General features: G+C 41.6%; 1 protein-coding gene across 3 annotated transcripts in view; it reads right to left on the bottom strand.

The window, feature by feature from the left end:
* The window catches only part of LOC307216253 (uncharacterized protein), a 40786-nt gene extending 29679 nt beyond the window's left edge, over positions 1–11107 (bottom strand). For 2 of the 3 annotated variants that reach the window (XM_079976344.1, XM_079976345.1), the window contains exons 1-7: positions 8573–10177; positions 7082–7650; positions 5325–5345; positions 3867–3926; positions 1604–1657; positions 1011–1055; positions 27–53 (exon numbers count right to left, since the gene is read on the bottom strand). In XM_079976344.1, coding sequence (XP_079832470.1) covers positions 27–53; positions 1011–1055; positions 1604–1657; positions 3867–3926; positions 5325–5345; positions 7082–7650; positions 8573–8729 — 933 coding nt within the window. In that variant the 5' untranslated portion in view covers positions 8730–10177. Of the gene's footprint in view, positions 1–26; positions 54–1010; positions 1056–1603; positions 1658–3866; positions 3927–5324; positions 5346–7081; positions 7651–8572; positions 10178–10509 lie in introns of those variants that run through there. The other variant, XM_079976343.1, reaches the window with a different exon arrangement.
* Between the last annotated feature and the right edge of the window lie 2496 nt (positions 11108–13603).

The following is a 13603-nucleotide window of genomic DNA, read 5'->3' as shown; positions in this document are numbered from 1 at the left end:
TGATTCAAGAAGGTGAAATATCGTACCTTTTCTCCTTTGTATCCAGACTTTCCCTGATGGGAAAAAGAAGAAGAGCAGAATGCATATTGATTAAATTACTACTGACACTAAACAGTAATTACTAATTCTGGTTCCTGCCCCCCCCCCCGGCTGTCTTTTTAGCTGCTCCTATTTTATCTGTAAGGGTATACATACATATATCAGCAGCAGCAGCAAATTTATGGCAAGTACTAGGGAAATAAATCTTACTTATTAATCCAGAGTTTTAGAATGGGTAACAGAAATGACAAATTTATTGGCTGGCTTCATCCAGCCTGCTTTGCTTGCATTTGGTGATTAAGGTCTCTTTGCCTTTGGGGTGGAGTGGGGAGGAGAAATCAAACCCTAGAAAAGTTTCAGAAGTTGCTCTGCAAATTTCAGAATGGGTACTGCTTTCCATCACTAGATCTGTGTGATGAAAAACACTCCAAAAGCAGACCAATGAGCTCTTGTGTGTAGAGTGAGTATTATCTTGATTTATGCTTCAGATATGAAAATATGTAATAAAGCTGGTACTGCAAATGCCATTGGGTACCATTGCGAGTGCCAAAAGCCAGCCATTTCCCATGTCATTCCAGTCCTGGAAATACGGCAGAAATATTGCTGACATGATTTGGAAGCACGCGGGCAACCTGAATCACATGACAGAGGTTTTATGTGAGACCTTAGGACTTGAGAGTAGCAATGGCTTACATGTTGCTAAGTTATTGTTCAAAGTGGATCTTACATAACCATGAGTAGAATGAGCAGTCTTTTTTAGCATTTTATTGCCCTTTGACATTGCTGCTTACAAGTTATTTTCTTCACACCCTTCTTTATATTCTCTTGCATTTTAAGAAGATATACCCAAAAAGTAAAAATGAGATAAAAAAGGAGCAGTGATATATATGGGGCAGGTTTGTTTTTAAATAATGGAGTTTCCCTCAAAGCAAATAAATACATAATAGAATACACACACACAAATTTTTTACCTCTGTTCCGTCTCTTCCTGGAATTCCATTTAAGCCTGGCTCCCCCTAGAAGCATCAGGGTGTTGGGTTATTACTTTGCTTAACATTCTGTAGTCAGTGAAAATGTTGTCCTTTTACGTTAAGATTACATTATATATTGCTGAAAACAGATAGGAAAAATGTACCCTGCTGTTCAAACTAGCTCCATCTTCAATGCAAAACATAATTCATATTCAGAAATGTGGATGTTTTAGAACTGTAGTTCCCAACGTAGGGCACCCCCCCACAGGGGGGCAATTTGATTTTTAAGGGGCGCAATTCAAGAATGAGTTATTAACAGTTAATGGCCTTTTAGGCTTCCTCCACATGAATAGGAGTTCACTTTTTGAATAATAATTATATGTCACGGGGGGTGGGGTGCATCAGGATTTTAGAGATGCTTAGGTGGGGCATGGCCTCCCAAAAATAAAATGTTGGGAACCACTGATTTAGAATGATTTATACACCCTCAGTTGTAAACTGCCATGTGGTGACTGAGCATGCTTTTATTTCAACATGCTCCCATCACTAATGTTAATCAATGAGCATTTCAATTAAATCCAATGTCATGTTACCTTCACGCCCTTTGGACCAGGGGCTCCATCATCACCAGGACGACCCTTTTTACCCTGGAAGCAGAAAAACAACAGAGGGAAGTTAAATGGAAAGCCTTGGGTTTAAACTTCATCTGTTAATTGCATGTTTAAACATGCAAAGAAAGGGGGGGGGAGAGAGAGAGACCTCTTGGTTTATATTCTCAATAAAATGATTCTATGATTGCAGGAAATAAGTAAAGTTCTAAAGATTTCCCTCTCACACCTGAAGCTTAAAAGCAAGTCATGCTCCAATCTGTGCAAGAGCTACATTGGTCAGAATGCATTTTCCCGGGTCATTCTCAGCTTTCAAACAGCTCATTGGTAGAAAATAATGTTTTCATGAACATATGTTTTCTATTAGGGTGTTTCCAGGTGCCCTTTTTTATTAAGCATTCACCCTGGGCAATTAGATGACAGCATCTTAAAAAGCAGAGACATCGCCTTGCCAACAAAGGTCCGTATAGTTAAAGCCATGGTTTTCCCAGTAGTGATGTATGGAAGTGAGATCTGGACCATAAAGAAGGCTGATCGCCGAAGAATTGATGCTTCTGAATTATGGTGCTGGAGGAGACTCTTGAGAGTCCCGTGGACTGCAAGAAGTTCAAACCTATCCCATTCTTAAGGAAATCAGCCCTGAGTGCTCAGTGGAAGGACAGATCCTGAAGCTGAGGCTCCAATACTTTGGCCATCTCATGAGAAGAGAAGACTCCCTGGAAAAGACCCTGATGTTGGGAAAGATGGAGGGCACAAGGAGAAGGGGACGACAGAGATGGTTGGACAGTGTTCTCGAAGCTATCAACATGCGTTTGATCAAGCTGCAGGAAGCAGTGGAAGACAGGAGTGCCTGGCGTGCTCTGGTCCATGGGGTCACGAAGAGTCGGACACAACTAAATGACTAAGCAACAACAAAATGCTAAAGCAAGTGTTCTTGTTGTTGTTAATTACATTCATATACCACACTTCATCTGAGGATCACAGGGTGGTTTACAGTATAAAAGCACAAAAATCATAGCTGTCAACTTTTCCCTTTTCTTGCAAGGAATCCTGTTTGGAATAAGGGAATTTCCCTTTAAAAAAGGGAAACATTGACAGCTATGCACAAAAATACATGACAAAACCCTACACTTTCCAGTGCATTTTCTCACTACTTGTTGCAAATGAATAAATAAATATATCCAATCTTTTGGGGAAGCAAGCTTGTTGCATAACAACAACAACAACAACAATTTATTATTTGTACCCCGCCCATCTGGCTGGGTTTCCCCAGCTACTCTGGGCAGCTTCCAATGAAGATTAAAAATACATTAAAATATCACACATTAAAAACATCCCTGAACAGGGCTGCCTTCAGATGTCTTCTAAATGTCAGGTAGTTGTTTATCTCTTTGACATCTGATGGGAGGGCGTTCCACAGGGCGTTCCACAAGACCTCCCAAGCCACTTACAACCACACAACATGAGATTGAACCCCATCCCAAAGAGTCTAAGAGCTGGAAGTGCTCTTAGACTCTTTAAGGGGGGGCACCATTATTTGATTCTAAGGGTGCTTCCACACTTGGCATTTAGTGTGGAATTGCCATGCTTTGCTCAGTTGCTTTTTGTAGGGCATCTTCATGGCACCATCATCCAATCATTGCCATGCTATATTTTTCCTGTGGTTCTTCTGTCTTTTGTCAGATCATGAAGCAGTCCCTTCCAGACAGGTGTTTATTGTGAGACTGGTGATTCTCACACACGCAGGGTTTCTGTAACATTCACACATCATTGGCATCAACATGCCAGCTTATATCCCCCCATCATATAATGCTGTTTTTCCCTTTCCAGCTGCAATCTCTTCCTCAAAAACCCTTACATTTTAATATTCACACTAAACCATGGTTTGGCTTAGCATTACATTATAGCTGTTATGTAGGTAGCCCTCATCTGTACAGCTGAATGTGAAGGCTCTCCACACAATCAAGGACCCTATCATTTATGAATGAACCTCTTATTCTCTCTGGATCACTCAGCTGTTGTCTCTGAATATGTATTTAATGAAATAGAAAATGAATTTAATGAAATTTAATGCATTTAATGAAACAGGTAATTAATAAAATAATGCCACCAAAAAGATTTACTTTTTATTTTTCCAATGAAAAAATAAGCGGTTTTTGTAAACCACTCTGGAATTGTTTACAATCAAGTGGTGTATATTTTTTTAATAAAATAAGAAGAAAGTAAATGGGGGGGGGGAGATACTTACAGCAGGGCCAGGAAGACCCCTTTCACCTTTTTCACAGTTACATATAGGAGGCTGGGGACACTTTGAATAGAAATAACCATACAAATTAATCATCACTTCCCACCTAGGCAGAAAGCTCTACAGCTCTTTTATTTTCCTATAATTTATTTATTTAACCACAAGTAGGAAAGATCTAATCTTGAAACTGCATCCTATCGCTTTACAGTACTGTTTTTCAATCAATATTTTCACAGTTCCCCCCACAACATGGTCAAAACTTACATTTCTCATTTCATTATTGAATCCATACTTCTTGTTCATGTTTCAGCTTTCTGGCTGGTGCTGAATTGAAGTGATAAATTTACAAATATCTCCATTTCAGATTTTTCTAGTAGTCCTATATAGCTGGAAGGAATCTCAAATGTCTGTGTGGTGTAGAAGTACTCTAACAACTGTGATTCAGTTCTTTTTCATATACAGCAGAGTTTAACTTTGGTCTTTGCTACCACAAGATGTTGTGACTGCCACCAACTTGGATGGCTTTTTAAAAAAGGGATGAGACAAACCCCTCTTTCAAGACTATTCATGTCTACTGGTCATGAGGACTGTATTATGCCCAGGAACAGAGGCAGCATGGTTTGGAAAGCCAATTTCTTGGCACCACAATCAGGACATTATACGGTAATTGTGATTGTGTCCAGCTTGTGTGTTTTTCATAGGCATCTGGTTATCCACTGTAAGAAGACAATAAAAGTAAAGGCAAAGGGACCCCTGACCATTAGGTCTAGTCGTGACCGACTCTGGGGTTGCGGCACTCATCTCACTTTATTAGCTGAGGGAGCTGGTGTACAGCTTCCAGGTCATGTGGCCAGCATGACTAAGCCCCTTCTGGCGAACTAGAGCAGCGCACGGAAACGCTGTTTACCTTCCCACCGGAGCGGTTCCTGTTTATCTACTTGCACTTTGACGTGCTTTCGAACTGCTAGGTTGGCAGGAGCAGGGACCGAGCAACGGGAGCTCACCCCGTTGCAGGGATTCGAACTGCCAACTTTCTGATCGGCAAGTCCTAGTCTCTGTGGTTTAACCCACAGCGCCACCCGCGTCCCGAGAAGACAATACTGGACTAAAAAAGCTAAAATGGCTTCTGGCATGATGGAGGAAGTCTCTTCTTATTTTCTTATGTGATACCCTTGGGAGTTAGCATTAGGTGTTTTCACTTGTATATTATAGATATATTCAGACTATTGCTGGAACCAGAAACTGCAAGAGGCATAAAAGACCAAACAAATTTACATTTTCTTATGTCACTTTTTAGTGCTCATCATTTAGCAAGACTTATTCTTCTTTTTCTATTGGTTTTAATTTACTGAAATGGTAATAAACATAGTTTTGGCAAGATAGTTTGTTGTTTCACCACCACTCTTAATTTAAAATGTTGTAAATGTAATCCATCATCCCCAGTTCACAGTTAAGACTTACCCCTTCTTCTGCCAGTTCTTTCTGGGGAGACAAATAAGTGCAAACAAAATTAATTATTTTATAAGTAACAAGGCACACTATCAGAAAAATGAAAAAAGAGACATTGCTGGCTGGGAAGGTCCTGACATAGGGCCAGAATATGCCTTTCTTGTACACAAACACAACAAATCATAGGAAGAAGCAGAGTACTAGGTATTTCTGGTTGTTCAACGCATAGATACGTGCTCCCTAGGGATTCAATTAAAACCCACAAATTAGGAATGCAGTGTAAAATATCACTGTATAAAAGCCTACCATCATGTAAGGAATGTGTCCCCAGAGTTCAAGCACTGGAAATTGGAGAATCCTATGTTGCAAGCCAATTAATTTTGAAGGGATTCTTTTATTGTGAATATTGATTATGAATGTTTACATGTAAATGTTTGAGTAACTGGTTTTGTACTTTGTAAACTACAGGAAGCCTATAACTTATGCGCAGTTAACTTGTGCGCATTGAGTTTTACAGGCGTGGCAGATAGATAGATAGATAGATAGATGGGGGGGGGGGAGAGAGAGATCTGGGGAAAATGGCTTTGGAAATCCCACCCACCATTGAACCCAATGAGTTTTGACTAGACACAATATTGGCTTTAGGCACGATCCTCGAAACATTACCCTTGTGTACATTGTGGGCTTACTGTACTTAGAAGCAGTGATGTTAAATATATAAAATGAATGAATGAATGGTCATGATAGAAATACTGCTTCTACCCCCTAAACTAGCCTGCTGCCCTCAGGAGGATGTTTTCTTATGGTCAGTGTCCAATCCAGTCACCTTCCGCATATGAAATGCAAAGGGGTACACACTTCATCTTGTCACTTACTTCAGGCAGCAAAATGTCTTGGGCCCAGCCCTAGTCAGGACCCATTCATATTGAATTGACAAACCTTAAAAGTTCAGAATTTATTATGTGGCCTTGTGAATAAAAGTGAAACCAAGCTGTGCAGCAACAACAAAAAATCTAGTAGTGTGTGTGTGTGTGTGTGTTTAAGAAACTACCACAGCTGAGATAATGTTGAAGCTGTGGCCTTCTTCAGTCATTCTCGTCCACATGGGAAGGAGGGGAGAGGAAACCCATGTTGTGTGAAGGGTGTGGCCTTCTGCTCATGTCAGTTTTTAGGTACAACTCATTTGTGAAAGGACAGAGACAGATGTTCTCACTCCCTGCTTGAGCTCGAGAAATGCTGCAGTTGAGGCGACACACACAGTTGAGGAGTGGGAGCTGGAAGTGGTGGTGGGCATCCTTCAAGAGATAAAAGGGCAGCATCTAGGGGTCACAGCAGGGAGGAGGGGTATGGGAGAAACAGAGGAGAAACACAGAAGAGAGATTTACGAGTAGGTAGGAGGAAAAGAGACGAACTGCAAAAGAAATTTATGTTGTCTCGGTGAAGGCAATGAGGAGGGAATAGAGGAAGAAGAACAGGCAGAAGTGGACACTGTACAGGAGGTGTCAGGAGAAGAATTATGTAAGGGAAGGCAGGCAAGAAAACACTGCATATAAAGCAAAACACAGCAGAGTCCTGTGATGAAAGGCGGGTAACAGAACTCTTTGAGTACGTTCCCCACCAGGGGTCTCTTTGAGAACAAGGACTCCTGGGGTGAAGAGCAGGGATAGAGGCGACACCATTATTATAATACTAGAAGTGCAGAGTACACTTATATTCTGTTAAGTATAATATACGCTTTATATAGGCCCCACTGAAATCTTTGTCCCTACCATTTCTTTGAGAATTCTCTCCACAACTCCTTTCTCTTGCAGATTGAAGACAAACCTGGATGCCGGGACACTGGCCAGGAGCCGAAGCTTGGCGGCATTGGCCACCTCCTCGGCCACTCTGGTCATCCCCACTGTGAAGAACACGATGCCTTGGTGTTTAGCATCGGCAGTGGCTGAGAAAATATCTGGGTTTCTCGGGTGGTCCACTCCGTCCGTCAAGAGCACAGCTACTTTCACACTACCGTGAGTCCCCTCGGTCATGTAGAGCTGCGTGAGGTTGGTGATGGCGTAAGTGGTGTAGGTGCCGTGGCCGATGTAGGTGATGGGGGCGATGCGGGATTTAAAGGCATCTGGGCCCTTCCAATCTCTGAAAGTTTGCTCTATGAGGACAGTGCTGCTGTACTGCAGCAAGGCCGTCCTCCAGCTGAGGGAACGTCCAGAGCTGAGCTGCAGCCCTTTCATCCTGTCCACTATCTCCAAGATAAACTTCTTCTGTTGTTCGTGATTGAAGTTCTTTGCACTCTCCGAACTGTCCAGAAGGAAAGCCATTTCCAGAATGCAGTCTTCATCTAGAAATAACACATCACCAGGTAAATAATTTACATTACAGCCATATTACGGGAGCTATGGTTTGTTACAGTTCTCAAAAGCGTCTACCCTCTCCACAGAGAACTGGGGCTCTGGGGTGGCAGTGGGGTGGGGTGGGAGAGAAGGGCCTCCTAACAACTCTCTCAGCATCCTTCATAAACCACGGTTCCCAGAATTCTTTGAGGGGAGGCATGACTGTTTAAAATGGTACTGTAGTAGACCACACTGAGAGCCAGTTTGGTGTAGTGGTTAAGAGCGGTAGACTCGTAATCTGGTGAACCAAGTTCGCATCTCCGCTCCTCCACCCACTCCGCTGGGTGACCTTGGGCCAGTCACACTTCTTTGAAGTCTCTCAGCCCCAGTCACCTCACAGAGTGTTTGTTGTGGGGGAGGAAGGGAAAAGAGAATGTTAGCCGCGTTGAGAATCCCTCGGGTAGTGATAAAGCAGGATATCAAATCCAAACTCTTCTTTATATATATGGTGTGAACGTGGCCTAGGTTAATCATTTGATAACTGTAGAGAATGCTACTCCCATTAGAGTTGGGCTGAAGTGACAAGAACAATTTCTCAGAAATTTCTCAGCAGTCCCACCCACCTTGAAATCGACATTTTGCCAATATTTCAGGGGTGAGGTGAAATACAGTTTGGGGAGAAGTGAATCTGAGCAGCTGCCATTTTGTTTTGTATTTTACCCCTGCCCCTTCCCAGTAAGTAGCAGCAACACCACTGTTGGGAAGTGGCACCAACCCCATCACATTGGCCACTCCTGCCTACCACTTCACCACAGTCCTTCCTCGCAGGTGTGTTCAGACTTTAATACATTTCAAAGCAATCCCATCCAGATAAACTTTGGGATCAGAACCGACCATTTCAAAGAATCTGTTAAAATTCAAAGTAGTCACCTTGGTCACTCGGATTGGGATATTTTTCTACTGCATTTGAGAGAAATGGTTTGGGCTTCTGTTTTCTGATTCCATTTCTTTTTTCTTCGTTGGTGTTTTGTGCCAAAAAGACTTGGTGGTCCAGCAGGAACAAAAGCCACCATAACCTAGAGGGCATGGTTTGCTTTGTTGGCCAAAAAGACACAAGAAATTGTGATTGCGAAAGCAAAACAAAGCACACAATACAAAAATGCAAAGCAAACAAAAGCTAGTTTTTTACTTGCAAAATGGAGATTGCCTTGTTACCACCTTAGTGAAAAGGTTTTATGATGATTTTTAATTGTTCTTTGATGGCTTTTTAAAATGTACTGTAATTTAATGTACATTGCTTATAAATGTCAATGATTAAACAGTACAGTGGTACCTCGGGTTACAAACACTTCGGGTTACAGACTCCGCTAACCCGGAAGTAGTACCTCGGGTTAAGAACTTTACCTCAGGATGAGAACAGAAATCGTGTGCCGGCGGCATGGTGGTAGCAGGAGGCCCCATTAGCTAAAGTGGTACCTCAGGTTAAGAACGGTTTCAGGTTAAGAACGGACCTCCGAAATGAATTAAGTTCATAACCAGAGGTACCACTGTATATAAATACCTTAAATAAACAAATAAAAGCACACGATACATTCATCTAACATTTCCTAGGAAATGTCACTTGCAATGATACCATTGCATACAGCAACAGGTTTTGCCATATTTACTATGTCTAAAAAAAATTATTTGGAAAATTTATATCTTCTCCTTCCTCCAAGGAGTTCAAGCAACTCATAGCATTTAAGTTATATTTCATTTCCACGCACACACCAACAGTCTGTAGACTGCAAACATGTGGACAGATTGTTCATTTTAAATTCTATAATACTACAGCATCTAGGTTAGAGGCACCGAATAGTCATAAGTAACAACAACAATAATCTAGAAAGTACTTTACTGTAGCTCTTCAAGGTATGCTGATTGATAATAACTTGCGCTAGACCACCTGGAATGCTTTCTGGCAGATCAAGGATTTGAATTCCTACGCCAATGAGTACAATTTTCTAGCCACTATGCCACACTGGGTTATTTCCATAGGTTTTATCCCACTCTGCTGCCAAAAGACGGCAAGCAGTCAAAAGGTCTACAGTGGAGCTGAAGGACAGGTAGGCAGAGCTGTACACCAATTCCATAGGTTGAGGTGGTGGCACAGCTTGAAACTTGAACCACGACAACAAAGAATGTGGCAGATTGTGCATCTACACCCGCAAATTAATTTTTACCCGTAGGTTTCTATTTAAGAGGGATGCATTACATATAGATCAGTATGTCTCATTCAAGAGGAATCTGTTGCATATAAACAGCTGCCCAAAGGCCTGGTGTTTGATGCCAAAATCAATGTCAAGTACCTGATTCTATAATAACTCGCATACTGCAACAATTTCAATTTCACCCCTGGGAGCTGTTTCCAAACATGAAATTGGGATTTAAAAAGGAATAATATTCACACCAGAGATATAAACAAGCCCTGTCCCTCTGTCCTTCAGTTAGTTTTACAGTTTCCTCTGCTGTCACTTTTATGGCTTGCTGGTGGCAAAAACTGGGGAGTTTCAGTCCTCCTTGCAGAGATTTCACTGCCCTGTATTCTACACACATAGTCCCAGCATAAACACAGAGAAAGTGCCAGTCACATGGATTTGATTTTTTTTTTTGGCGGCGATAACGATCTCCCGACACATAAATCTGCTTCATCTATCTTTTGTGTATTGGTTTCAAACCGTCTGAGGAATGAGCAATAAAAAGCCTACAGCAATCCGACTCCCTGCTAAAAGGCTGGTGCCTATAAAAGATATCTTAATTCTTGCACAGTTTGCCCTTGCACAACACTGCAGTCGTTTGGGGGCGGGCGGGCAAGAGAGGGTTCTTACCTCTGTCTTGTTGGATGCACCAAGTTCTGTGGTGACGAGTGCTGTGTCTGGGAGAAGAGACTTCTGCCTGAGGTCGCTGCCTAGGCTATTACTGGCTCAGAGCCTTCCACTCTTGAAGTGAATTGCAGAGGGAGCAGGAGGGGGGAGCAGGAGGAGAAGAAGAAAGTTTGACAAAGGAAAGGGACCACTCCTCCAATCATCTAGTTCCACCGAAAGCTACAGCCACACTGACTCAAATTCCATCCAGGACACATTTATTCGCCCTTGTTTTACTCATCCCCAGGCTAAGTAAACCCATGTGTGGTAGTATGGCGAAGTTTATATCCCACCTACGTACTCACACACCTGGACTCAAAAAAGTTGTTTAACTCATTGGGGGCAAATGATTTTCATTTTTTCTTTCAGCTGCGGAGAAGAAACTGTTTCTCTGTGTGTGGTGCAGTGCAAACCTCATTTATACAAATGCAATTGTCAAACATGCCTGCACCTAGGTCTCATTATGAGAAATATTTGTTCCATAGTTCAGGTTAATACGAGAGGCATCATAGCTCAATTTTCATGAGACCTGGAAACTGGACTTGAGTCTCGGGGGCAACAACAATTAATGTGGTCTCATGTGTCATCTACAGAACTCATATTTTCTTAATTGTTTTGTTAAAGTAGCTTACTTGCTTAGAATACACACAAACACACACACACACACACACACAAACACTCACTCACTCACTCACTCAATTATAGGCCCTGATGGGTAAACCCAGAATTGCTTCATCTACCTAACAGTACAGCAAATATTTTAAAAATCTTAACATGCACCTGTATCAGAACTAAAATAAATGTGATGTTATTCACATCTTTAATCCATGTTTATTAAAGGTAAAGGTAAAGGGACCCCTGACCATTAGGTCCAGTCGTGACTGACTCTGGGGTTGCAGCGCTCATCTCGCTTTATTGGCCAAGGGAGCCGGGGTACAGCTTCTGGGTCATGTGGCCAGCATGACTAAGCCGCTTACCTTCCCACCAGAGAGGTACCTATTTATCTACTTGCACTTTGATGTGCTTTCAAACTACTTGGTTGGCAGGAGCAGGGACCGAGCAACAGGAGCTCACCCCGTCACGGGGATTCCAACTGCCGACCTTCTGATCGGCAAGTCCTAGTCTCTGTGGTTTAACCCACAGCACCACCCACGTCCCTTTCCATGTTTATTATCCCCCAATAATTAGCCAGTGTATCACCCCATTTCCCTTGAAATGTTGTGAGAGGAGTTTCCTGCTTGCATTTCCCCCAGATAGCAAAATTACTGCAGAAATCACAGTTCAGTAGTCTATCTGGATCTGGGTTCAAGCCTAGGACAACCTTACAAAAAAGAAAAGAAAAACAGCACGACTGAATCCTTAAAGTTTTCAAAAGAAGTGCGCTTCTTAAAAAATGAGAGATAGAGATAGAGAAATAAGTTCTGTTGCTGGCTGAAGAGGGACTAGACAGAACAATGCAGCAATGCTTTCCCCAAAAAGAAACATGTTAAACTCGGATACGGATCTGTAAGAAGCAAGAAATCCCCCTACCTAAATTATCATTTGTTACTCATGCCTTTGTATGTGTGTGTGTGTGCATATTTATTTAGTAGCAACTTCTTAGCTGCATGGTGTTCTTATCATGAAGCAGTTCTGTTTTGCCTCGGGACAAAATTTTATTTTGCCCAGCTGCTTTCTTGCTTGGGTGGCTTAGCAGATTTCTCGCAAGTTTTATGGCCAAGTGCACATAACACATGACAACATTCTCACTAGAATTCCTGGTATGTGACATGTTGCATGCTACATCGGGCATTTACAGACTTGTAGCTGCCTGAAATGATATATCGTATATAACCCGCAACTTGAAATATACTTTTAAGTGCTGAAGTAAGGGGAATGCATGTGTAATTTTAAGATTTTCTGTAGTTACACAGAAAATTAAATTGATATTTTTTATTTGACCTAACGACTTCTTTTTACTTGTATATTAATAATAAAAATAGTAATAACAATCATTTTAACAATCATTTTCAGTCTGCCTCTGTATTGAATTAAATAATGTTTTTATATGAATTTGTTTACATCGTTCTCTATCTGAGATCATCCTATACATATATTTTGTTTATGTTTTTATTCAAAAATTGGGATTTTCCTAGGAAGCAAATTAATGGAAATAAAATTGATGATGATGATGATGATGATGACAAACACAGCACAACAGGGAAAAACCAGGAAAAAGTCAGTTAGTTTGGCATCCATTTATTTATGTATTTATTTCATTCCGTCCTCTTCAATGCAAAGATTCGCAGAGCAGCTCATAATATAATGCTAAAACAAAAAACAAAGAATTAAACAACCCAAAACAGAAAGTTTGACAAAACATAACAAAGAAGCATTGGAAGATGCCTTATACTAAGGCAGACCATTGTTCTATCTAGCTCAGTACTGTCTACACGGACTGGCAGCCACTTTTCAGGATTGTCAGTCTCAAGTTTCTCCCAGTTCTACTTGGAAAGGCTGGGGATTGAAACTGGGACATTCTGCATTCAGCTCAGATGCTCTACCACTGAGTTGCAGCCAGAGCTTTTTTCAGCCAGAATCCACCAGAACTCAGTTCCAGCACCTTTCAGGTGGGCGCCATTGCCATTACATATTTTTTACCTATTTATAAGAGAACAAGGGAGGCATTCATGAGGAGATCTGGCACTTCCTTTTCTAGAAAAATATAACAGGTTACAGCCTTTCCCCAGCAGCATCATAGGCAGATGAAAAACAGAATTAAATCCACTGGCAAAAAGCAACCGGAGAAACAAAAAGGATTTCAAGAAACTTGGTGCCAGAAGAACCTCTCTGGGGATGTGCATGCTGTGGACTATAAGTAAACAAAATGTTATTTGTAGTATTTCATGGCCTCGGGACAGTTTTTTGACCATTGAACCTGGCAGTGATTTGCAGGGCAGATGGCAAAAAACCATGACCCAACCTTGGCATTTAGTGTGCATTTTTTGTACCTGCAGGCTGAGGTTAAAGCGTGCATGCAGTCGCTTGCCTTGCCCTCAGTGTTAACATACTTTGGAAA

This window comes from Podarcis cretensis (genome assembly GCF_951804945.1).
Source record: "Podarcis cretensis genome assembly, chromosome: 1".
Taxonomy (NCBI): domain Eukaryota; kingdom Metazoa; phylum Chordata; class Lepidosauria; order Squamata; family Lacertidae; genus Podarcis; species Podarcis cretensis.
This window is presented reverse-complemented; position numbering and strand designations above follow the sequence as displayed.